Source organism: Ziziphus jujuba, chromosome 11 (assembly GCF_031755915.1).
Source record: "Ziziphus jujuba cultivar Dongzao chromosome 11, ASM3175591v1".
In the NCBI taxonomy this organism is placed as follows: domain Eukaryota; kingdom Viridiplantae; phylum Streptophyta; class Magnoliopsida; order Rosales; family Rhamnaceae; genus Ziziphus; species Ziziphus jujuba.
The window spans coordinates 14,799,760-14,824,042 of NC_083389.1; the positions used below are offsets into that span (position 1 = coordinate 14,799,760).

General features: G+C 32.5%; 2 protein-coding genes across 9 annotated transcripts; both read right to left on the reverse strand.

Moving 5' to 3' along the window:
* Window positions 1–10,113: 10,113 nt before the first annotated feature.
* LOC107432725 (uncharacterized) lies at window positions 10,114–17,624 on the reverse strand. Of its 6 annotated transcripts, none has more exons than XR_009634999.1 (4): window positions 17,437–17,624; window positions 15,880–15,968; window positions 11,319–13,102; window positions 10,114–11,195 (listed from the first exon to the last, which is right to left on the reverse strand). XR_009634999.1 is itself a non-coding variant. In XM_025066521.3 (2 exons), exons 1-2 carry the CDS (start codon window positions 13,209–13,211, stop codon window positions 12,762–12,764), a joined length of 354 nt encoding a protein of 117 aa, XP_024922289.3. In that variant the 5' UTR covers window positions 13,212–13,345; the 3' UTR covers window positions 12,292–12,761. The 6 variants fall into 6 exon arrangements, 1 of the variants encoding a protein (XP_024922289.3); XR_009634998.1 differs by lacking the exon at window positions 17,437–17,624 and adding an exon at window positions 17,068–17,322; XR_007238397.2 differs by lacking the exon at window positions 15,880–15,968.
* Window positions 17,625–19,805: 2,181 nt separating this feature from the next.
* LOC107432737 (pentatricopeptide repeat-containing protein At2g33680) lies at window positions 19,806–24,202 on the reverse strand. Of its 3 annotated transcripts, none has more exons than XM_016043918.4 (3): window positions 22,895–24,202; window positions 20,954–22,456; window positions 19,806–20,831 (listed from the first exon to the last, which is right to left on the reverse strand). In XM_016043918.4, exons 1-2 carry the CDS (start codon window positions 23,958–23,960, stop codon window positions 21,204–21,206), a joined length of 2,319 nt encoding a protein of 772 aa, XP_015899404.3. In that variant the 5' UTR covers window positions 23,961–24,202; the 3' UTR covers window positions 19,806–20,831; window positions 20,954–21,203. The 3 variants fall into 3 exon arrangements, with proteins under 3 accessions (XP_015899404.3, XP_024922280.2, XP_060669012.1); XM_025066512.3 differs by having other exon boundaries at window positions 20,954–22,606; XM_060813029.1 differs by having other exon boundaries at window positions 20,954–24,202.
* Between the last annotated feature and the right edge of the window lie 81 nt (window positions 24,203–24,283).

Below are 24,283 nucleotides of genomic sequence, written 5' to 3' on the forward strand. Positions count from 1 at the left end.
TAGCTGCTCCATATAAATCTCTTCATGTAGATCACCATGAAGGAACGTTGTTTTCACATCCATTTGTTCAAGCTCTAGGTCTAAACAGGCTACTAGACCAAGAATAACTCGTATCGAAGTCATCTTCACTACTGGTGAGAAATATCATCAAAGTCAATTCTTTTTTTCTGAAGGAAATCTTTGACGACCAATCGGACTTTATGCTTCACCGCCTATCCATTGCCATCTTTTTTTAGCTTGAATACCCATTTGTTTTTCAGTGCCTTCTTCACTTTTGGAAGCTCAACCAACTCATAAGTATAGTTTTTCTGCAAAGATTTTTCATCTTATCTTGCATTGCATGTAGCCATTTATCTTAGTCTTGATGAGAGTTAGCTTCTTGGAAATTCTCTGACTCTCCCTCTTCAGTAAGCAGAATATATTGAGATTTTGAATATCTCTTTGAGGGAGCACTGTCTCGTTCAGATCTTCGGAAAGGTGTACCATCATTTGACCATTCTGATGGTCCTGTAGCTTCTGGTGTTTAAGCATCTTCCTACTCGATATCCTCTTTTTTCTCCTATTCTGTTTCTGGTAATTCCCTATGCACCTCGTCATCATCTGTGGCTGGTTATGCTGGTGCTAGATTAGGAATAAAATCATGGGTACTGGTATTAGAAGACTTCATTGGCTTCTGAGTGTCTTCTATAGTCTGGTTCTCTTGAAATACCATATCCCTGCTTCTAATAATCTTCTTTGTCTTTGGATCCTATAATCTGTATCCGAATTCTTCATCTCCATATCCGATAAAGATGCATGGAATAGTTATTGCATCAAGCTTCTGTCTAATTTCTTTGGACACATGTGCAAAGGCTAAACATCCAAATACTTTTAAATGAGAGTATGAGGGATTCTCACCATACCACACTTTCTCTAAAATTTCAAAATTCAGTGGTACTGATGGCGATTTGTTAATTAGATAGCAGGTGGCATGACCAGCTTCTCCCCAGAATGACTTTGTTAACTTAGCTATACTGATCATACTTCTGACCTTCTCCATAATAGTCCGATTCATTCTCTTGGCTACACCATTATGTTGCGGGGTGCGAAGGACCATATTCTCATTTCGAATGCCCTGTCCTCTTCATTAGACATCAAACTCTTGGGAGGTATACTCACCTCCATTGTTTGAGCGAAGATACTTTAGCTTCTTTCCTATCTCACGCTCTACCATGGCATGGAACTCTTTGAAGTGATCTAAAACTTTATCCTTCATCTTCAGGAAATAAACCCACACATTCTGAAAAGCATCATCTATAAAGGTCAGGAAATATCTGTTGCCACTTAGAGATTCCTCTTCCAAAGGACCACAAACGTCAGAGCGCACCAAACTAATCAACTCTGATTTTCTCGTTGAAGAGGACTTAAATGAGACTTGTGTTGCTTACCATACAAACAATGATTATAAGAATCCAACACAGCATCCTTGGAAATGGAGACAAGCTTCTTATTCATCAAGGTAGACAATCCTTTCTCACTCATGTGATCGAGTCTTTGGTGCTACAAATTTTGAGATACCTCTTCTTCTGTAATATTGAGGCTATCTGTATAAATCTTCACATGAGTCTTGTAAAGTGTTCCACAAATATATCCACGAGCGACAACCATAGCACCTTTTGTCATTTTTCATGTGCCGTTATAAAAGTGGTTGTCGAAACCTTCCTTATCAAAGGCTATTCCTGAAAGCAGATTAAGCCAAAGGTCCGAAACGTGTTGAACATCCTTCAAAGTAATTATATGTCCAACGTTGGTCTTTATCTGAATATCACCAATTTCAGCGATCTTAGCGAAGCTGTTATTTCCCATCTTCACTGTGCCAAAGTCTCATACTTTATATGTTTTGAAAAACTCTATATACGAAGTAACATGGTTGGATGCTACAGTATCTACTACTCATTCGACTTCTTGGCTTGAAGTGTGAAGGCATGATTCTTCATGTGTGGAATAATATGCCACTTCTAGTCTGACAGTGACTAAAATTTCACCATCCTTCTTCGGCTGATTGCTTTTTTGCCTCTACTCTCGCAATATCTTCCTACAGTACTTCTTCAAGTGTCCTTCTCGATCACAATAATGACACTTGTATATTTGCCTCCTTCCATCTGTGGATCTGCCTCTACTTTGGCTCCTATCTCTCCCCCTGTCATGTGTACCTTCTTGCTGTCTCCCCCATTTCTCTGTGACAAGGGCATGTGTTTGATTATTACTAATGTCCTTCCTCCTGGCCTCGTTGTTAAATAAGACATCAGTCACCATAGCCATGGTAAGTTTGCCGTTAGGGGCCAAATTACTGAGAGAGACTACTAGTGTCTTTCAGCTGTCTAGAAGAGAGCTAAAAAGTAAAAGTTCCTATTCTTCATCCCCTAGTTGTAACTCACCATAGACAATTGGTTGACCAAGTTCTAAAATAGACTGGTATGCTCGGCTATAGAAGTTCCATTCTCCAACTTCAAATTCACCAAACGCCTTATCAACAAGGCTTTATTCCGAACAGTTTTGGCTTGGTACATGTCCTCTAGCTTCTTCCAGAGGGTGTATGCATCTATCTCTTGTGCAACATGATGGAAGACACTGTGGTCAATCCATTGGCGAATTTGACCGATTGTTTTTCTATTCATCTTCTTCCATTCTGCTTCTTTGGTGGGATCGGGATTCTTTCCTTTGGCATCTAAGGGGTCAAACAAGTCCTTACAATTTAGAAGATCTTCCATCTGAGGTCTCCAAAGTGCATAGTTGATGGCAGTAAGCTTGATCATCGCTCCCGAATATGACTCATCCATTGACACCTTGTCTTGCGAAAAATTGGAGTTGAATTCGAAAAAATAGAGTCCACCACTGCGTCCGAAACGGTAAAAAAGACTCTTCTCAAGTCAAAATCTGAATCTTCAAAATTTAGGGTCAAAGTGCAATTTCCAAAAGTTCTGGGTCAAACTACAAATACCAAAACTTCTAGGAAACCTACAAATATAAAAAATACAGGGGTATTTCTGCAATTTTAGAAAAGTCTTGGACCGGTGCTGACGTGGCAGAGAGCTGGTTGATGACGTGGTAGGGTGATGTGGCACAACTCGGCTCCGAACTTGGCTCAACGGCTCGTCTCTCAACTCGGCTCGGCTCGGCTAGGGTGCATGGTGGTTGGCCGGTGTGTGAAAACTTGCACAAAAAATTTGACGGCACCTGGGGGCGCATGCAACGGCTGATGGAGGTTTGGTTGGGCTTGTTCTCTTCGTCTCGACGAGATCTACCTTTTGGTATGCTTCAATACTTTATTTAATCATTTGACGACAAACCCTATATCTGGATCTTGGCTTTGATACCACTTGTTGTGATCCTTTGATCACCAAAAACACACAAAACTAATACAAAAAAATAAAGAGAGACAAAAGCACGAAAATTGAGAAGAAAAATATGTATTATAACTATAAATTTATACAACAAAAAACTTCTCTAGCCTCTCTTAAAAACCTGTATTTTCTATATCATATGTTATATGTTACAAAAATGAGAAATTGAGCATCTATTTATAATGCTCTCTCTAGAGTTTCTAGGGTTGAAACCCTAATAGGCTTGGGCTTTAGGAGATAATAGGCTGAACCCCCATAGTAAGATCATCAGAACCTAGTGTTAAAACCCAAAACAAAAATTGTTGATGTTTGGGTTTTGCATTCCTTTGCCACAGTTCACATTTGAAGCAACCAAGCTCTGACCTCTTCGTATATTTTGTTAGCTGATCCAAGAAATCCAGGTATCAACTTGGTTTTGAGTGACTCCATGACTATCAAATTTGAAGCTTGCATTTGTAGGTAGTCACCATTCACCACCATTCCACCACTTGCTTCACTTGCAATCATCTTTGAGACCATTTCAGAAAGTTTATACCTCCTCAAGCATCAGTGTCATTTTGTGGTTTAGTAGAACTTCCTCAAGTGTCAATGTGATTCTGTGGTTTAGAAGAAATGCTTTTAGTAACAAAGCTGAGGTCAACAAACCAAGTATAATTGAAGGCTGCATCAAGGATTATTGTTTCTACCAGCACTGTATCATTTGTCTGAATGAGAACCTTGCAATCTTCATCTTGTCACAAATTCAGGTCTCTTCAGATCAATTGAATAGCTATAAGTGCAAAACTACATCGTGAATGCTGTTGAAGGAAGTGGTAAGGTTGAAAAAATTAGCAAACATTGAAGAGATCAACAGCATCTAGAATATAATCCACCCCCATAAATAAAGCGAGATTGTGTAGTGCCAAGATGCACAGCTTCGTCCTAACAGAAAAGCAATAGTAAAAAGCTAATGAGAGAAACAGAAAAGCAAGAAGAGATCCACAGCATATGAATTACAAAAAAAAAAAAAAAAAAAAAAAAATGAAACAAAGAGGTTAGGGTTAATATCTAAAAACTTACCCTTAAGGATTTCAGATAGTAGTTTTTTCTTTAGAGACTCCACCCCATTTCACTTCATGTTCATCTTAGCTTCAATTGAGTGTGAAAGCTTTTAAGTCCTTATCCGGAAGTTTACTCGCATTTTCTTATTCTTTTATATTATAAATATATATGCGGAAAGTTTACTCACGCTTTCAGCACTTCACCAACAATTGAATTTCCCAAGTTTCTTCCAAGTTTCATATATATGTTGACTTTTATAAGTTTTTTCTTGCAATCCAAGATTCATAAAATTATTGTTGACATATGTATTATATATTGTTATCCAATAGTAATTGGTACGCCTCTTTTTTTTTTCCTTTTTTTTTCCCTTCCATATTTTTTAATATTTATTTTGCTATTTACTCTTGAATCCTCTAATATCTCTTGGTATGCCCCTCCATGCCTCCCCGGCCCTCTCATTTTAACTCTCTCGGCCTAGCTAAAAAAAGCCCAGCCCACGTGAGCTTCTTCATTTTGTTTTTAATTTTTTTTTTTTTTTTTTTTTTTTTTTACATCTGTTTTTTCATTTTGCTTTAATCCTTTTTCTCTTACTTATTATTTCTTACGTATATTTATCTCTTGTGTAATCTCATTTTTCTAAAATAATTTAAAATTTTAACACTATTGCAATGCATATTAAATTAATATTTTTAATATAATTTTTTATTTCATTTTTCGTTTTAATTACAAAGAAGTTAAGTTTCCATTTATTCATTACATATTTTTTCGTTAATTTTATTTTTATGGTTTCCAATTACTTTAGTCGTTTAAATTGTAATAAAAATAAAATTTATTTATTTATTTTTGTGTTAAGAAGTGTCTTTATTTTATAAATTTTCAATCAATTTATTGTGCATTGCCAAAGACAAGCACTGAAAATTAAAGTTTTCTTCAAAAGAAATTCACAGAAAAATAATAAAAAATGATTTAACCAATAATTTGGTAAATACTCTAACCATTTTTTTATTTTTATTTTTTGGAAAAAAATACTCAAAGCAGTTGGACTACACAATTTTGCTATATATGGCATTCTCTTAAAAAGCCATGGGCGAGAAACCTTGCATGTATGTGGAAGTTCTAGCTATATACCTGTTAATCTTGTCTTTGAAAAATTCATTTACACACTACATATATAATATGATTAATCAGTAAAACTATATATTACAACTATATTGCGTAGTCGATTGCCATACCAACAAAATTTAAATTTAAATTAACAATTATTTAAAGTTTTGTAAACTGGAAGAAAACATATTTGATATATAGTAATTTAATTACAAAAAGTTGAATTGGTAATAATCTCTAAAATAAAATTAATAGTTACTAAATTAATATATATGCCATATTACAAATCTTCTAAAACTTGTCTTTGTATTATCGATATTTCTTTTACTACTCATTATTAAAATAATAATTAAAAAAGAAAAAAAAAAGCGGAATTAAAGTTAGTTAACCTCCACAACCACCACCACATCCACCGCCACCGCAACCTCCACCGCCACCGCAACCTCCACCACCTCCACAACCTCCACCGCCGGAGACGACAGCTGTGGTGGCGAGAGCGGCGCCTGCCAAGATAACCATGCCACCATCTTTATTTCGGGTGGATTGAGGTCTGGTGCCGACAGTCGGCATGGCCACGGGAAGTGTAGTTTGCTGCTTTTGGTTGTTGCTACCACTTCTGCAAATTCCACCCAAAATTATGAGAGCCACCATGGCGGAAGCGAAGGCTATGACCACTATATTAACTGCATCCATCTTCCAATCTGCTTAATATATGTTTGGACCTGTATCATATAATATATAGTCCCCCCTTCCCTCCTCCCCCCCACCCCAAACAGATACTGCATGCGTTGAAGGCCCTGGGATATTTGCAGTAGATTTACGAAGGAAACATGTGAATTGAAATAATTGTATTTGCAAGATCACAGAAGATCACCCGAAGTTTCCTTTCTACTATTTTTAATTTAATTTACTTGGAGGTACGACTCAACCCACCAATCAATTGAAATGTATTTTTTTTCTTTTTTTTCTTTTTTTTTTTTTTTAACACCTCTTATTAGCTTAAGTGTTTGGGAAGCTTAGTGACCTAATTTAATATCAGGATAATAATAAAATAAGTTCTAGGTTTAACACTTAATAATTTTATTAAAAAAATTAAAAACATATATAAACACCTTTATAAAAAAAAAGATATATATATATATATATATATATATATAGAAAAAATGAAAATTCATCTTCTATTAAATTAAACTTTTAAAAAAATCATTTTTTTTAAAATGAGGTCAATGGAGATTTTTTAAAAGCAAACAATACACTATTAAATATTATAGTACATATATATATGCCCGCGTTATTGTAGCATGTATGCCAGATTACACGTAATTCATAGATGATTATATATAAAGCATGATATATATACTCAGCATTAAATTCCTTCAATTTTATTGTACTCTAATACTTAGGATAAAAATTTAATCATTAAATAAAATAATAATTAATATTTAAATTTTAATTCAAATGTAAACCTTTAAAGGAATGTGGCAATGCATTAGCACTTGTTATATAATCATCGTCGTCATCATCATCATTATTATGATAATAATATCCATTCTAAGTGTTTTGTTTTTTATTTTATTTTTTTTTAAGGTCAATCATTCTTTTCAAGTGTTAATTATATAAGAGATAAGATAGAGATAAGATGTAGACTTGAACGAGTAATTGAGCTGTGGAAAAGCGGTCTGAGGCTATCCATTCTAGATTTTTATTAATGGTTATGTGTTGGTAGCTGGACCGCCAACATACAAAGAAAAATTTGATACTGAAAACGGAAGTATATATATATATATGTAATTTTTTTCTACAGATGATGGAGCCCAAGAGATTGTTTTCGTGGAGGATAAAATTACTATATATATATATATATATACACACATATAATTTCGCTATTATAGGCAGAGTCGCCTATTTTTTTACGGGGACAAGCAAACTTTTGGTACCAAAGTTTAGTCAGTTATATAATTGAATGGTTAATGTTTGGCTCTCACCCTAAATTCAATAAGTATATATATATATATATATATTATACAATATAGTCTAACTCAAATGAGAATATATAGTCCATTGTAAATTGAAGATAAATAAATTTAATTATTTAAATCTTTCAAATTACATGTTATTTATGTAAATTATATGTATTTCAGTTGAATAATATATAATCTAATGGTTTTAAATAATTGAGTCTACTTATCTTTTAATTTAAAAAAGTTGAGAATATTTTTACTTTGTTTTATAAATTACAAAAAACATATTTTATCATCAGCTTTTTAAATCCAGGACATAAGGTTATTCTCTACTACAGTATTATAACAATAATAGTGGGAAGGTGTTCAATCTTGTCAAGTATATTTGGGCGAGTCATTACGACTTGGAAAGCGATCAGTAGCTCCAAAAAAATGAAGACACGCTATTTCTATTTATGAAGAAACCGAGTGTATGGCAAATGAAAGGAAGCTCAGTGGAGTCTTGGTAAAACTAATACTAACACTGTTGTGCATCGCGTGGCAGCATGTAAATAATCTCCAAAAATCTTAACCAATAGTAGTATATCACGTCAATGGCATTATGATGACATAGAAAATATATTCCAAAATAATAATAATCAATAATATAAAAGGGCAAAAAAAAAAAAAAAAAAAAAAAAGAAACCTGTTGGAGGAAAGTTTAGAGAAAGGTTGCAAAGCAATTAGCTAAAAGGAGCAACAACTTCTGAGAAATTAAACTTCAACAAACTTTTATTTGCTAATGGTGTGGTCCAAGAAACCTAATTAAGAGCTGCCTTTACTTTACTAGAGATATCCCTGAAGTTTCTAAGCAAGTGCAGAAGAACAGCAATACCATACTTTTTGACTTTGAACTTTTCAACAGCACAATAAGCTACTAGATCCAATTACCTGTCTTTGGAAGTTACATAACACCTTTACCAGTCTTTCCCAATTGCCGACCCTTTTCAAACGGCAGTAGAATCAGACAAGCATGATTTTCTATATGAAAAATGCAAAGACCATAAACAGCAGCAGATCTAGGAATTTACTTCAGAACGGTACCTTTAGATAACATTAGTATGGGAGCTAAACTAAATAGATTGAATTTTTTTTCTTTTTTTCTGTTTAATACGTCAATTTCTGTCACAAATTTTCTTGTTTTGAAATCGTGGCACATGCACACCCACTTCATATCAGTTATTATACAAGAATATCATTCTCAATATATATAAAACATTGATCATTTGATTATTAATGCATTTGGTTAATCAATTCTTCACAATGTTCATAGCAAATCTCTTTGCAGATATGTTCTAATTATACATCAAGAAACCTCAATACGACCCAAATCAGAAATATTTTCTACATGATACCCAAATCATATTTCTTGCAACAGTTCAAAGCATATTTGTAGCAACAGTTCCCATTCTGAAGTTAATATTGTTCCCCTGATTCACATAAGCAACACACTAAAACCAGTCACTCCAATTTTATACAGCCTTGTCTCAATTTTTTTTTCTTCTCTCACTTTCCCAACTATCCCCCCTTAAGTTCTTTTTCCTCAAGCAAGAAAGATGATTAACCAAAACCAACAACTTCCCAACAGCTTCCAAGATCTATCCTCGGTAGTTGCCTGACTTTTACTCAATAGAAAAAAAGACTATTAATATTCACTAGATTTTTGTTGACATTGCAAATAAAATTCCCACTTTTCAATCAATTCTATGACTTCACATGCATTTTGACAATACTAAATCTCAAAAACCACATTGTCAATCATCATCTTGAACTCTGCCATACAAAGCTATTATTTGTGCATCATTAAAAGCTTTAGACTTTTAACAGAAAGATTTGAACTTCGAAGAAAGAAATTAGAGAATATGGACCCCCAAACCCAAAATACAAAAACATAAACATAAAAAATAAAAATAAAAATAAAAATAAAAAAAGGGAAGACTAAGATGAGTAAGGTGAGCATCAAATCCATGACCACCAGCAACAGCAAAATGAGCTGGGCAGTCAGAAGGATCTGCTAAACTTTTCTTCTTTATGGTCCTCCTCTATTTCAAATTAAATGCACCCAGTTCAACAGAATGGAAAACAAACAAAAATGGACTCGCACAGCCATCAAAAATCCATATATAAAAAATTGCTATTTTCTGCTTTGGGAATCAGAACAAGGAATGATTGTCATGGATTGGTTCAAACAACTAGAAAATAAACACTAGGAAAAAAAAAAAAAAAAAGGATTTAAGAAGCACAGAAAATCAATCAGACAAAATATAGCATGAATATTACAATAATCAAACTGAAAAATTGAACCCAATGCTCTGTTTGGTTGCCGAGAAACCTGTAGTTGTGCGGATTGCTGACGAGACTGTGAATCTGCTGGGTGTGCCGGGGCGTCAGATACGATGTCGTATACAGGCTTTTAGTAGGGGCTTCTCTTTTTTGACCATTTCCATTTTTACTTTTTTTTTTTTTTTTTTTTTTTTCCTCTGGTGAGAGAAGTTGGTATGCTTATGAATAGTTACTCAAGTAAATAAATGTAAACACTAGGATTTTTAATTTTCGAAAAATCAATTATTATTATTATTAAAAAAAACTACGAACAAATTATTTTTTTCATTAGGTTTATTATGACAAATCGACTTGACAGTTTTAGTGTGAAGTTCAAGAAATCTCATATATGTAAATACATGAAGACGTAAATTTACAATATCAAACTTTTGTACTTTTTCCAAAAAGAATTTGGCTCTACCCAAATTGTGGGATGGGAAGAATTTTGGTAATAGGATTGGAAAGCCAGCCAAAAAATGTTCACATTTCAAACATGTACAACCAAGATTTGAAAAGGATAAAACCAAACCATGTTTTATTCCCTGCTCATTCCCCACTTTGGCATACCGCATACCAAGCTCCATTAGTAGAATGGTGCAGTGCACTGTTCAGGCTCTCCTTAACAATCATCAACTACATGCAAAGGGCCAACCAGATTGGTATTTCAACCATTCATTTCTGAGTATGATCATCAGAACCTAGTGTCAAAACCCAAACAAAAACTGTTGGTGTTTGGGTTTTGCATTCCTTTGCCACACTTCACATTTGAAGCAACCAAGCTCTGCCCCCTTTGTATATTTTGTTAGTTAATCCAAGAAATTTGTATGTTTTGTCAGTTGATCCAAGAAATCCAGATATCAATTTGGCTTTGAGCGACTCCATGACTATCAAATTTGAGGATTAATTCAGCTTGCATTTGTAGGTAGTCACCATTCACCACCACCTCCACCACCTTGCTTCACTTGCAATCATCTTTGAGGCCATTTCAGAAAGTTTGTACCTCCTCAAGCGTCAATGTCATTCTGTGGTTTAGAAGAAATGCTTTCAGTAACAAAGCTGAGGTCAACAAACCAAGTATAATTGAAGGCTGCATCTGGGATTATTATTTCTACCAGCACTGTTTGGACCTTGCAATCTTCATCTTGGCAAACTTTTTGTCACAAATTCAGGTCTCTTCAGACCAACTGAATAGCTGTCAGCGCAAAACTACATCGTGAATGCTCTTGTAAGAAAATGGTAAGGTCGAAAAAATTAACAAACATTGAGAAGATCAACAGCATATAAAATAGCAATCCACCCCCATAGGTAAGCGAGATTGCAGAGTGCCAAGATGCATTGCTTCGTCCTAACAGAAAGGCAATAGTAAAAAGCCAATGAGAGAAACAGAAAAGCAAGAAGCGATCCACAGCATATGAAACACAACAAAAAAATGAAACAAAGAGGTTAAGGTTAATATCTAAAAACTTACCCCTAAGGATTTCAGATAATAGTTTTGTCTTTAGTGGCTCCACCCCATTTCCCTTCATGTTCATTTTAGCTTCAATTGAGTGTGGAAATGCATTGTCACTGTTCAACAAAATTGTTCTTGCTCCTTAAACCATAATGTTACAAACCTTCAATGGCACTGATTTTAAGCTGTATGATGAAATGTTTTTCCTGATAGCTTTTGACAAATAAACATTAGCGTGATGCTCTCCATGATCTTTTAACCAACCACCTGAATCCAACTACTGCCAGGTTGCTTTTAAACATTCTCTGCTTTCATTTTGCTTCTCACTTCTAGAGTTATCCCACATAGAGTGTGATGCATAAATGTTCAAGAGTAAAACATAGGTTGAGGGTTCATTTGGTTTTAATTCAACCAGCATTTGTGCAATTCGGTTTCCTATTTCAATATTCCCATGTCTGTTGCAGGCGCCTTACAGTGTCTTCCACAGGAGATGTTTTGATTTTAAGTGAAATGGTGCTTTTTCTATCAGAGCCTCGGCTGCTTCCACCTGTTGAGCTCTACCAAGTAGATCAACCATGCCAGCATAATGATTTATATTTACTTCCAAGCCACAATCACTTGTCATAGAATTAAAAAATTGTCAGCCTTCTTCGACAAGTCCAGCATGACTAGATGCGGTTAAAACCCCAACAAATGTAATACTGTCTGGCTTCAGACCAGCTTCTTTCATCCTGCTAAAAAGCTCAACAGACTCCCTCCCAAGCCCATTCTGAGCATACCCTGATAACATAGCTGTCCAAGTCACCAAATTCTGATCTTCCATTTTGTTAAATAACTGGCAAGCCTCTTTGATGCTTCCACATTTGCTGTACATGTCTAGAATGGAGGAAGCAACATGCGGATGAGACTCAAACCCAGTCTTGATGACACAGGCATGGAACCACTTGCCCATCTCTATTGCTGCCAAGAAAAACTTTTTTTTTTTTTCCCCCTTAATACATGGCCGAGAACCTTGCATGTATGTGGAAGTTCTAGCTATATATCTACTTATCTTGTCATTGAAAAGTTCATTTATGCAGTGCCCATATGGTATGTTTAATCAGTAAAACTATATATTACAACTATATTGCGTAGTCGACCGCCATACCAACAAAATTAAAATTTAAAGTAACAATTATTTAAAGTTTTTTAAACAGGAAGAAAACATATTTTATAGTAATTTAATTAACAAAAAACAAATAAATAAAATAACAACAACTAGCTAAGCTAGTACTCTAATATGCAAATTACAAAAGGTTGGATTGGTAAGAATCTCTAAATTAAAATTAATAGTTGCTAATTAATATATATGCCATATTATAAATCTTCTAAAACCGTCTTTGTATTGACAATATTCCTTTTACTATTCATTATTACAATAAAAATAATTTTTTTTAAAAAAAAAAAAAGACATAAATTTAGTTAACCTCCACCACCACCACATCCACCGCCACCGCAACCTCCACCGCCTCCGCCACCTCCATCGCCACCGTAACCTCCACCGCCTCCGCCATCTCCATCACCTCCGCAACCTCCAGCGCCGGCGAGGACAGCTGTGGTAGCGAGAGCCGCACCTCCCAAGATAACCATGCCACCACCTTTACTTCGGGTGGTACTAATGGATTGAGCTCTAGTGCGGACAGTCGGCATGGCCACGGGAAGCGTAGTTTGGTGCTTTTGGTTGTTGCTCCCACTTTGGCAAATTGCACACAAAATTATGACAGCCACCACGCCGGAACCCAAGGCTATGACCACTATATTACCTATATCCATTACGAAGGAAACATGTGAGTTGAAATAATTGTATTTGCAAGATCACAGTAGATCACCCGAAGTTTCCTCTCTACCATTTAACTTACTTGGAGGTACCATTCAACCCATCAATTTGAAATGCTTTTTTATACCTCTTATTAGCTTAAGTTTAAGGAAGGTTTAATGATTTAATTAAATATTAAAATTCAGTATCCAAAAAATTTTAGATTCAAAATTCAATAATTTTACAAAAAATAAAAACACATATAAGCATCTAAAAATAAATCTAAAAGAGACTGAATCTATATATAGAAAGAAGTGTAAAAGAAAAAAATATAAATTTACCTTCTATTGAATTAAGCTTTTAAAGGAGATTATTTTTTTTTTAAAAAAAAAACAAAATCAATGGAGATGGCTTGAATAAAAAGCAAATAATACACTATAAATATTATAGTATATATACATGCTCGCCTTATTGTAACATGTATGCAAAATTATATGTAATTCATGGATGATTACATGTAATATATATACATAGTATTACATGTAATTTGATGCTCACACCTATAATAATATGGGTGTACATGTATGTTATAGCAAAATTATGTATATAATCTTGTGCTAAATTTTCCGATATGATTATGGCAATATTTACTAAAAAACTTAATTATTAGATAAAATGATAATTAATATTTGAATTTAAACTCAAATGTATACCTTTAAAGAAATAGATAATTCTTTAGCATTTGTCATATAATCATTCATTACTTATCAAAGGCAAAAAATTCCTAATTAAAAAATTATTATTATTATTATTATTACCATTTTTGTTTTTTTAGGTTAATCATTCTTTTAAGTGTCAATTATATAAGAGATAAGATGTAGACTTGAATGAGCAATTGAGAGGTGGAAAAGCGGACTGAGGGCTATCTATTCAATCATGCTATTAAGTGTCAATTATATAAGAGATGAGATGTAGACTTGAATGAGCAATTGAGAGGAGAAAAAGGGGTCTGAGGGCTATCTATTCTAGATTTTATTAATGATTACGTGTTGTAGCTAGACCGTCAAAATACAAAGAAAATCTGGAGCAGTTTCACATTGAAAATGGAAGTCTGTATATATATAGGTATGTAATTTTTTTTCTCCCGTATGATGGAGCTCAGAAGATTATGTGCACCAAGATGCGTATTCTAGTTTGGATACACTAACACATATCCAATACAGCATACAAGTAATTTCGTGGAAGATGAAATTACTGTATATATATATATATAATTTTACTATTATAGAATTGTGGTAGATAAAATTACTGTATATATATATATATATGTAATTTTACTATTATAGACATTGTCGTCTAGTTTTTTTATGGAGCCACACAAACTCTTGGTATCTAGGGATGTATTTAATTTAAAATTTGATAAATTTAAAATGAATTATAAACTTTAAAAGACTTGATAGATTGTTATGGAATTCTACAGACTTCATAAAAATGTTATAAGAATCCAACGAAATTTCTGGATTTAAAGCTGGATTTCATATTAACAGTTTCTTTCATAATTTCACTGTTAAAATCCTTTCAAATCCATTAAAATCCATCATTTTTTATATCTATTAAAATAAATAATTTTTTGAATACCACCAGATTTTAAAAGAATTCTACAAAGTTATAATTGAATACACTTAGATTTTAATAAACTTTTATAAAATCCATCAAAATCTGAATTGAATATTATTAGACTTATAGACTCCTTTAAAACCTAAATCAAATACTTATAAACTTTTAAAAACTTTTAAAATACTTCAAATTCTAAATTGAATACACCCACTAAGTTTGGCTAGTTATATAAAAATATGATAATTGAATGGTGAATGTTTGGTTGTCGCCTTAAATTCAATATATATATATATATATATTATACAATCTAATTCAAATGGGGATAATAATCTAGTTTAAGTTGAGAATGAATAGATTCAATTATTTAAATATGTTGGATTACATATTATTTATATAAATTATGGATAATTCGGTTGAATAATATATAATCCAATCGCTCTAAATAATTAAACCTATTTATTTTTAATTTTAAAAAAATTGAGAATATCTTTATTTTGTTTTATTAACTGCCAAAAACGTATTTTATCATCATATCTCAAACCTAAAACACACGGGTTATTCACTACTACAGTATTACTTATAACACTAAAGGTGTTCAATTTTGTCAAGTATATTTGGGCCAGTCATTACGACTTGAAAAGTGATCACTAGCTCCAAAAACAATGAAAATACGCTATTTCTATTTATGAAGAAACCGAGTGTATGGCAAATGAAAGGAAGCTCGGTGGAGTCTTGGTAAAACTAATACTACACTGTTGTCCATCTCGTGGCAGCATGTGATTGGATAGACAGATAATCTCCAAAAATCTTAACCAATAGTATTATACCACGTCAATGGCATTATGATGACATAAAAAATATATTCCAAAATAATAATAATCAATAATATAAAAAATAAAAATAAAAAAAGAGAGAAACTTGGTGGAGAAAGTTTAGAGAAAAGGTTGCAAAGCAATTAGCTAAAAGGAGCAACAACTTCTGAGAAACTAAGCTTCAAGAAACTTTTATTTGTTAATGGTGTGGTGTGAGAAACCTAATTAAAGCTGCCTTTACTTTCTCTTTACTAGAGATATTCCTGAAGTTTCTAACAAGTGCAGAAGAACAGCAATACCATACTTTTTGACTTTGAACTTTTCAACAGCACAATAAGCTACTAGATCCAATTACCTGTCTTTGGAAGTTACATAACACCTTTACCAGTCTTTCCCAATTGCCGACCCATTTCAAACGGCAGTAGAATCAGACAAGCATGATTTCTATATGAAAAATGCAAAGACCATAAACAGCAGCAGATCTGGGAATTTACTTCAGAAGGGTACTTTTAGATAACAATAGTATGGGAGCTAAACTAAATAGATTAAATTTTTTTCTTTTTTTTTCTGGTTAATGCATCAATTTCTGTTAACAAATTTTCTTGTTTTAAAATTTTGGCACATGCACACCAACTTCATATCCGTTATCATACAAGAATATCATTCTCAATATATATAAAAGTGAAACATTCATCATTTGATTATCTATGTATTTGGGTAATCAATTCTTCACAACGTTCATAGCAGAAAATACCCGCTCAAAAGACAATGTCAAAAGCAAGCAAAACACAACCATGTTGACTTTTGCCCAAAAATGGTTTCTGGCTAGGATAACAAAGACCTATTTGCAGATATGTTCTAATAATACGTCAACAAACCTCAAATACAACCCAAATCAGAAATATTTTCTAAAAGATACCCAAATCATATTTCTAGCTAGCAAGAGTTCCCATTCTGAAGTTGATATTGTTCCTCTGATTCACATAAGCAACTAACTAAAATATACCGGTCACTGCAATCTTATACAGCCTTGTCTCAATTTTTTTCTTCTCTCACTTTCCCAACTATCCCTCCTTAAGGCTCTTTTTCCTAAAGCTAGAAAGATGCCAAACCAAAACCCACAACTTCCCAACAGCTTCCAAGATCTATCCTCGGTAGTCGCCTGACTTTTACTCAATAGAAAAAAGACTACTAATATTCACTAGATTTTTGTTTACATGACAAATAAAATTCCCACTTTTCAATCAATTCTATGACTTCACATGCATTTTGACAATACTAAATCTCAAAAACCACATTGTCAATCATCATCTTGAACTCTGCCATACATAGCAATTATTTGTGCATCATTAAAAGCTTTAGTCTTTTAACAGATAGATTGAAACTTTGAAGAAAGAAATTGGAGAATATGGAACCCCAAACCCAAAAAACTAAAAAATTAAAATTAAAAATTAAAAATTAAAAAAAATAAATAAATAAATAACAAACACAAAAAAAATAGGGAGACTCAGATGAGTAAGGTGAGCATCAAATCCATGACCACCTGCAGCAGCAAAATGAGCTGGGCAGTCAGAAGGATCTGCTAAACTTTTCTTCTTCATGGTCCTTCTCTATTTCAAATTAAATGCACCCAGTTCAACAGAATGGAAAACAAACAAAAATGGACTCGCACAGCCATAAAAAATCCATATATAAAAAATTGCTATTTTCTGCTTTGGGAATCAGAACAAGGAATGATTGTCATGGATTGGTTCAAACAACTAGAAAAAAAAAAAAAAAAAAAAAAATCACACTAGGAAAAAAAAAAAGGATTTAAGAAGCACAGAAAATCAATCAGACAAATTATAGCATGAATATTACAATAATCAAACTAAAAAATTGAAAGCAATGCTCTGTTTGGTTGCCGAGAAACCTTTAGTTGTGTGGATTGATGCGAGACTGTGAATCGATTGGGTGTGCCGGCGATTCAGATACGATGTCGTATACAGGCTTTCAGTAGACGCTTCCTCTTTTTTTTTTTACATTTAAATTTGATTATTATTAATTAAAAAAATACGAACAATTTTTTTTTTTTTTTTTTTTCATTAGGTTTATCATGACAAATCGACTTTACATTTTTAGAGCGAAGTTCAAGAAATCTCATGTATGTAAATACATGCAGACGTATATTTACAATATCAAACTTCTGTACTTTTTTCTCGTGACAAAAAATAAAAATCTATATGATATATAAAAATAAAGGAGTCCGTAAAAAATTTTATCACGTATTATTATCAAGTTCGTTATGTTTCTTCTAAAAATATTAAAAAATTTAAAATTTAAAAATAAAATTATGTTAATAATTTTATGATTTTAAAATTATTATTATATATTTTTTTATATTCATTTTATTTCTTTTCAAAAGCATTATAAATAATTAAAATATATAAATAAAAGTTTTTGAAAAATTTTATAATGTATAGACATTGTCAAGATTTGGCTATAAATCTTTGTAATAACATATACAACAATTTTAGTATAATTTATATAAATAATATTTTCACAAATAATTTATATAAATAACATTTGAAAAAATAAAAATTATACAATTTTCGTAAAACTTGGAATAAAAAATTTAATCTTAATTTTTGAAAATTTCCATAATATATGAGTGAAGATTTTATTCTTGGTGATGGGATAAAACCTAGCAAGAGAAACTTTTTTCTCTCCTTATCTGGTTACTTTTTGAGTTTTTTAAAGGTTAGATAAAAAAACATGTATATAATAAAAGATATTTTTATTATTAAAGATATTTCAAATAAAAACTCTATACACTAATACATATTTATATATGGATATGCAATAAATGAAATTTTATTATAAAATAATAATATTAATATAAAGTAATTACTAATGAAATTGATTTCTTTATCAAAAATTTAAAATGATTAATATATTTTTTTCAATATTTTTCATAAAGTGTTCAAAATGTACTTTTATGTACACATATAACAAGATTTAATTAATATGGAGCAATATAAAATTAATTTTATATAAAAGATGGATTTCATATATAAAAGTATGACTGAAAACTTGTAATGTAATGAAAATTATACAAGACTATCAATGACCATTAATTTAATTTGTGATTATGACTGAGTTGAATTTTGATTTCTTATTCAATTTCGAATCTTAATTGTTATCTCGTGTTGATTTTATTTGATTAACAAAAATTATAATATTATTAAATAATTATTCTACTATTTAATTATTTGTTATAATTATATTATTATATTTTTAAATGTAAAAAATGGATAAATTCGATCTAGAATGATAATTATTAAATTTAAATTTAAATTGAAAAATTAATAATTATCTATAATTTTAATATTTAATATTTAATATTAAATTATCTAATATCTAATATTTAATATAAAACAAGATTGAAGATCTTTCAAGAATATGTTAAAGTATGATTTTTATTAAGCTCATATTACATATTTATTTAGGATTTGATTAATATTTACAAGATAAAATATTCTATATATGGTATAAGTAAATGTAAATAGAAACAATGAGTTATAAAATTTAATGAAAATAATTATTTTATCAAAAATATTTTAAAATATATATAAAAGGAAAGGTCTTTAAAATTAAAATATATATGGAAGAGATATAGAGGATGCTATTATTTCATTTAAATCGAATTTTTTATCTAATCAAATTAATTATAAAGATTTAACATAGGAAAATTAACTATTTACAAAGAGTCAAAAAATATATTTGAATTTAAATTTTAATTCCATAGATGAAAAATATTATATAAATATATTTGAATTTGAATTAAATCATATAAATACATTTGAATTTGAATTTGAATTTATAGATGAAAAAAATTAAATATGTAAATATTTTTTAATTGAATTCCATAAATAATTTACCTTATAAGATTAAATTATATTTATAGGATAACTAATAATAATAATTAAATTACATTATGAGTATTTAATATATATAAATTAATTATTTACAAGGAATCAAAAAAAAATTGAAGTGAATTTGAATTCTATAGATAGAAAATATTATTTAAATATATTTGAATTTAAATTAAATTATATAAATGTATTTGAATTTAAATTTAAATTCTATAGATGGAAAAAATTATATAGAAAATTTTTAAATCTGAAATTCATAATTGAATAGTATTATATATAGAAGTCAAATTTATAGTTCTTAACAAATTTTTATAGTATAGATTGAAAAAAAAAATCCAAATATATTTATTAGAATAAAACTTTCAAATTAATTTTCAAATATAATTAATTATTATAGATTATATTTAACATAATCTATTATGATTATACATGGTACATCGCTCAGGATGAATACAAGTAAAAATAAAAAGTAGGACATATTCCAAAGAGAATTTGGCTAGACCCAAATTGTCGGATGGGAAGAATTTCGGTAATAGGATCGGAAAGCCAGCCAAAACATGTTCACATGTCACCAAGTAACCTGTACTACCAAGATTTGAAGAGGACAAAACCAAACCATGTTTTATTCCCAGCTCATCCCCACTTTGGCATACCAATCTCCATTTGTAGAATGGTGCAGTGCACTGTTCAGGCACTCTTTAGCAATCATCAACCCCATGCAAAGGGCCAACCAGAGTGTTATTTCAACCATTCATTTCTGAGTAAGATCATCAGAGCCTAGTGTCAAAACCCAAACAAAAACTGTTGATGTTTGGGTTTTGCATTCCTTTGCCACACTTCACATTTGAAGCAACCAAGCTCTGCCCCCTTCGTATATTTTGTTAGTTGATCCAAGAAATCCAGATATCAACTTGGTTTTGAGTGACTCCATGACCATCAAATTTGATGATTAATTCAGCTTGCATTTGTAGGTAGTCACCATTCACCACCACCTCCACCACCTTGCTTCACTTGCAATCATCTTTGAGACCATTTCAGAAAGTTTGTACCTCCTCAGGCGTCTATGTCATTCTGTGGTTTTGAAGAAATGCTTTCAGTAACAAAGCTGAGGTCAACAAACCAAGTATAATTGAAGGCTGCATCTGGAGTTATTATTTCTACCAGCACTGTATGGACCTTACAATCTTCATCTTGGCAAACTTTTTGTCACAAATTCAGGTCTCTTCAGACCAATTGAATAGCTGTCAGCACAAAACTACATCGTAAATGCTCTTGAAGAAAGTGGTAAGGTCAAAAAAATTAACAAACATCGAGGAGATCAACAGCATATAAAATAGCAATCCACCCCCATAAGTAAGCGAGATTGTAGAGTGCCAAGATGCACTGCTTCGTCCTAACAGAAAAGCAATAGTAAAAAGCCAATGAGAGAAACGGAAAAGCAACAGGAAATCCACAGCATATGAAACACAACTACAAATGAAACAAAGATGTTAAGGTTAATATCTAAAAACTTACCCCTAAGGATTTCAGATAGTAGTTTTGTGTTTAATGACTCCACCCCATGTCCCTTCATGTTCATTTTAGCTTCAATTGAGGGTGGAAATGCATTGTCACTGTTCAACAAAATTGTTCTTGCTTCTTAGACCATAATGTTACAAACCTTCAATGGCACTAATTTTAAGCTGTATGATGAAATGAGAGACCATAGGGTATTTCCTGATAGCTTTTGACAAATAAACATTAGCGTGATGCTCTCCATGATCTTTTAACCAGCCACCTGAATCCAACTACTGCCAGGTTGCTTATAAACATTCTCTGCTTTCATTTTGCTTCTCACTTCTACAGAGTTATCCCACATTGAGGCTGATGCATAAATGTTCGACAGTAAAACATAGGTTGATGGTTCATTTGTTTTTAATTCAACCAGCATTTGTGCAATTCGGTTTCCTATTTCAATATTCCCATGTCTGTTGCAGGCGCCTAACAGTGTCTTCCACAGGAGATGTTTTGATTTTAAGTGAAATGGTGCTTTTTCTATCAGAGCCTTGGCTGCTTCCACCTGTTGAGCTCTACCAAGTAGATCAACCATGCAAGCATAATGATTTATATTTACTTCCAAGCCATAATCACTTGTCATAGAATTAAAAAATTGCCAGCCTTCTTCAACAAGTCCAGCATGACTACATGCGGTTAAAACCCCAACAAAAGTAATACTATCTGGCTTCAGCCCAGCTTCTTTCATCCTGCTAAAAAGCTCAACAGACTCCCTCCCAAGCCCATTATGAGCATACCCTGATAACATAGCTGTCCAAGTCACCAAATTCTGATCTTCCGTTTTGTTAAATAACTGGCATGCTTCTTTGATGCTTCCACATTTACTGTACATGTCTATAATGGAGGAAGCAACATGCAGATGAGACTCAAACCCAGTCTTGATGACACAGGCATGGAACCACTTGCCCATCTCTATTGCCGCCAAGCCAGCACAAGCTGAAAGGCAGCTAGACAAGATGGATTCATCTACTGAAAAATTGGGTGCAATTCGGAATTCAGAGAAATGCTTAAGAGCTTCCTCATAGTATCCATTTTGCACGCATGCAGTTATCATGGCGCACCATGAGACAAGATCTCGCTCTTTCATGAACGAGAACACCAGAAAAGCATTTTGAATTTCATTTTTAAATGCAGAGTACATGGAAACCAATGAACTTTCCACAAAGGGATGAGAATCAAATCCTACTTTTATGACATAACTATGGACTTGCTTTCCTCCATCCAACGGTTCTAGTTTCATACAAGCCTGAACAGCAATAAGCACTGTGAATTGGCTGGGCTTTGCAGATAGTGAACTGAGCATATCACGAAACAGCCTTAAAACTTCCTCAAATTGTCCCAGTTGACAGAAACCAGACATAATGGTTGTCCATGAGAACTCATTTGGCACTGTCATTGCTTTAAAAACCATTTTTGCATTATCTACAGCCCCACATTTAGCATACATCTCAATGAGAGCGTTTCCTGTACACATTTTACAATCAGAATCACTAACGCTTGTAAAGATATAAGCATGAAGTGCTCTTCCTTGTTTTAACATACGATGATTTGCTAAAGCTCGAAGAATGTAGCTGACTGTAGATTGGCTTGGCATATGACCTACTTGCATCATCTCTGAAAACAGTGCTAAGGCTGTTTCATCATTTGAGTTTAGAACTAAAATATTAATTATTGCACTGTAGCATATTTCATTCTTATATCCAATCTCAAGGAAACAATTATAAGCATCAAAAACCATCCCAAGATTACCATACATGTTGATAAGAGAACTCCCCAAAAACGAGTCTATTATGAACCCATATTTTAAAAGACTGCAATGCATTTGGATACCAGTACCCCAAGCGTCTAAATTTGAACACAAACTAAATAAATTGGCAAAGGTAAATGGATCTGGTTTATTACCTTCTGAAAGAAACATGAAATAATAATTCAATCCTTTTGCAGTGTCTCCAACATGATGAAACCCAGCCAGTAAGGCACACCAGACCATATTATCCTTCTCTTCTAGATTCCAGAACATTTGACAGGCATCATCTAGAAGTCCTAGTTTTGCATAAACGTCAACAAGAGCTCCACCCACTATAACATCACCTTCAAAGCCAACCTTTACGGTTTGGGCATGGATTGACCTTCCAAGCTCAGGATTCAACTCGTTAGCACATAGTTTAATAATAATGCCATAAGTAAAACCATTTGGTGAAACACCAGAATGCATCATCTCCCTAAACAAGTTTAAAGCTTCATTCGGATCAGACATTTGGACATAACTGTCTATCAGTGTATTCCATGATGCTTCAGATCTTTCCCCAAGTGGAATCCCATGAAAGAACTTATGGGCATGCTCAACATCCCCCCATTCCACGTATATTCCGAGAATTGAAGAACTACAAAAGCTACATGACTCAAACCCGCATTTCAATATTTGTCCATGAATAACCATACCAAATACAAATTCCTGCATAATTCTACAAGCCTTAAGTGCCACGGAGAAACCAAACTCGTTTGGCCGAAACCCTGATCGACACATAAGGGAAAACATGCGCAAACCATTGTCATATTGACCATCATGCACATAAGAAGAGATCAGACTAGTACACGAAACCAAGTTCGGCTCAGGAATTTCTTCAAACAAAAGATGGGCATTAACCAAATCACCATGGTTAGCATAAAACCTCATGATATTGTTCTGGACGAAAACATCAGTATAAAATCCAGTTTTGATGCATAGAGAATGAACCGACTTCCCATATCTTGGATCTCTAATATCAACCAGATGCTGCAAAAGTGAGACACAATCTTGAAAGCAAAACCCACTATTTTTCTGCTTTCCAGAGATGCCCAAAAGGTGAAAAGATCTCTTTGTGACACTATTTTTGCTGAAACTTAGCAAACGACCAGCCCAAGATGAAAATGCAGAGAGCAATATCTTATGAGTGAAAAAGACTGAACATTTATTTGAAAAATTCATTTAAGAAGGGAAAAAAAAAAATCACTGTTTAAAACTTTTCAAGACTTCAAAATGATAGCTCAGTCAAAGACATTGATCCCTCTTACCATATTCTTAAAATGACCCCCTCAAAATGTTTTTCCATTCTTAGGGAGAACAATCAACTACTTCACCAACTGTCACTTTGTCTTTGTAAATGTTCGGAGACCAACGCCTCCACCATGTAAGCAAGTCTCCTTGAGTCCCAAGAGCTTGATTATTATACTATTTTTGTTTTTATTATTATTATTTTTGTTAAAAAGCTATTTTTTAATATTTGTTACAAACAGTATGACAGATTACAA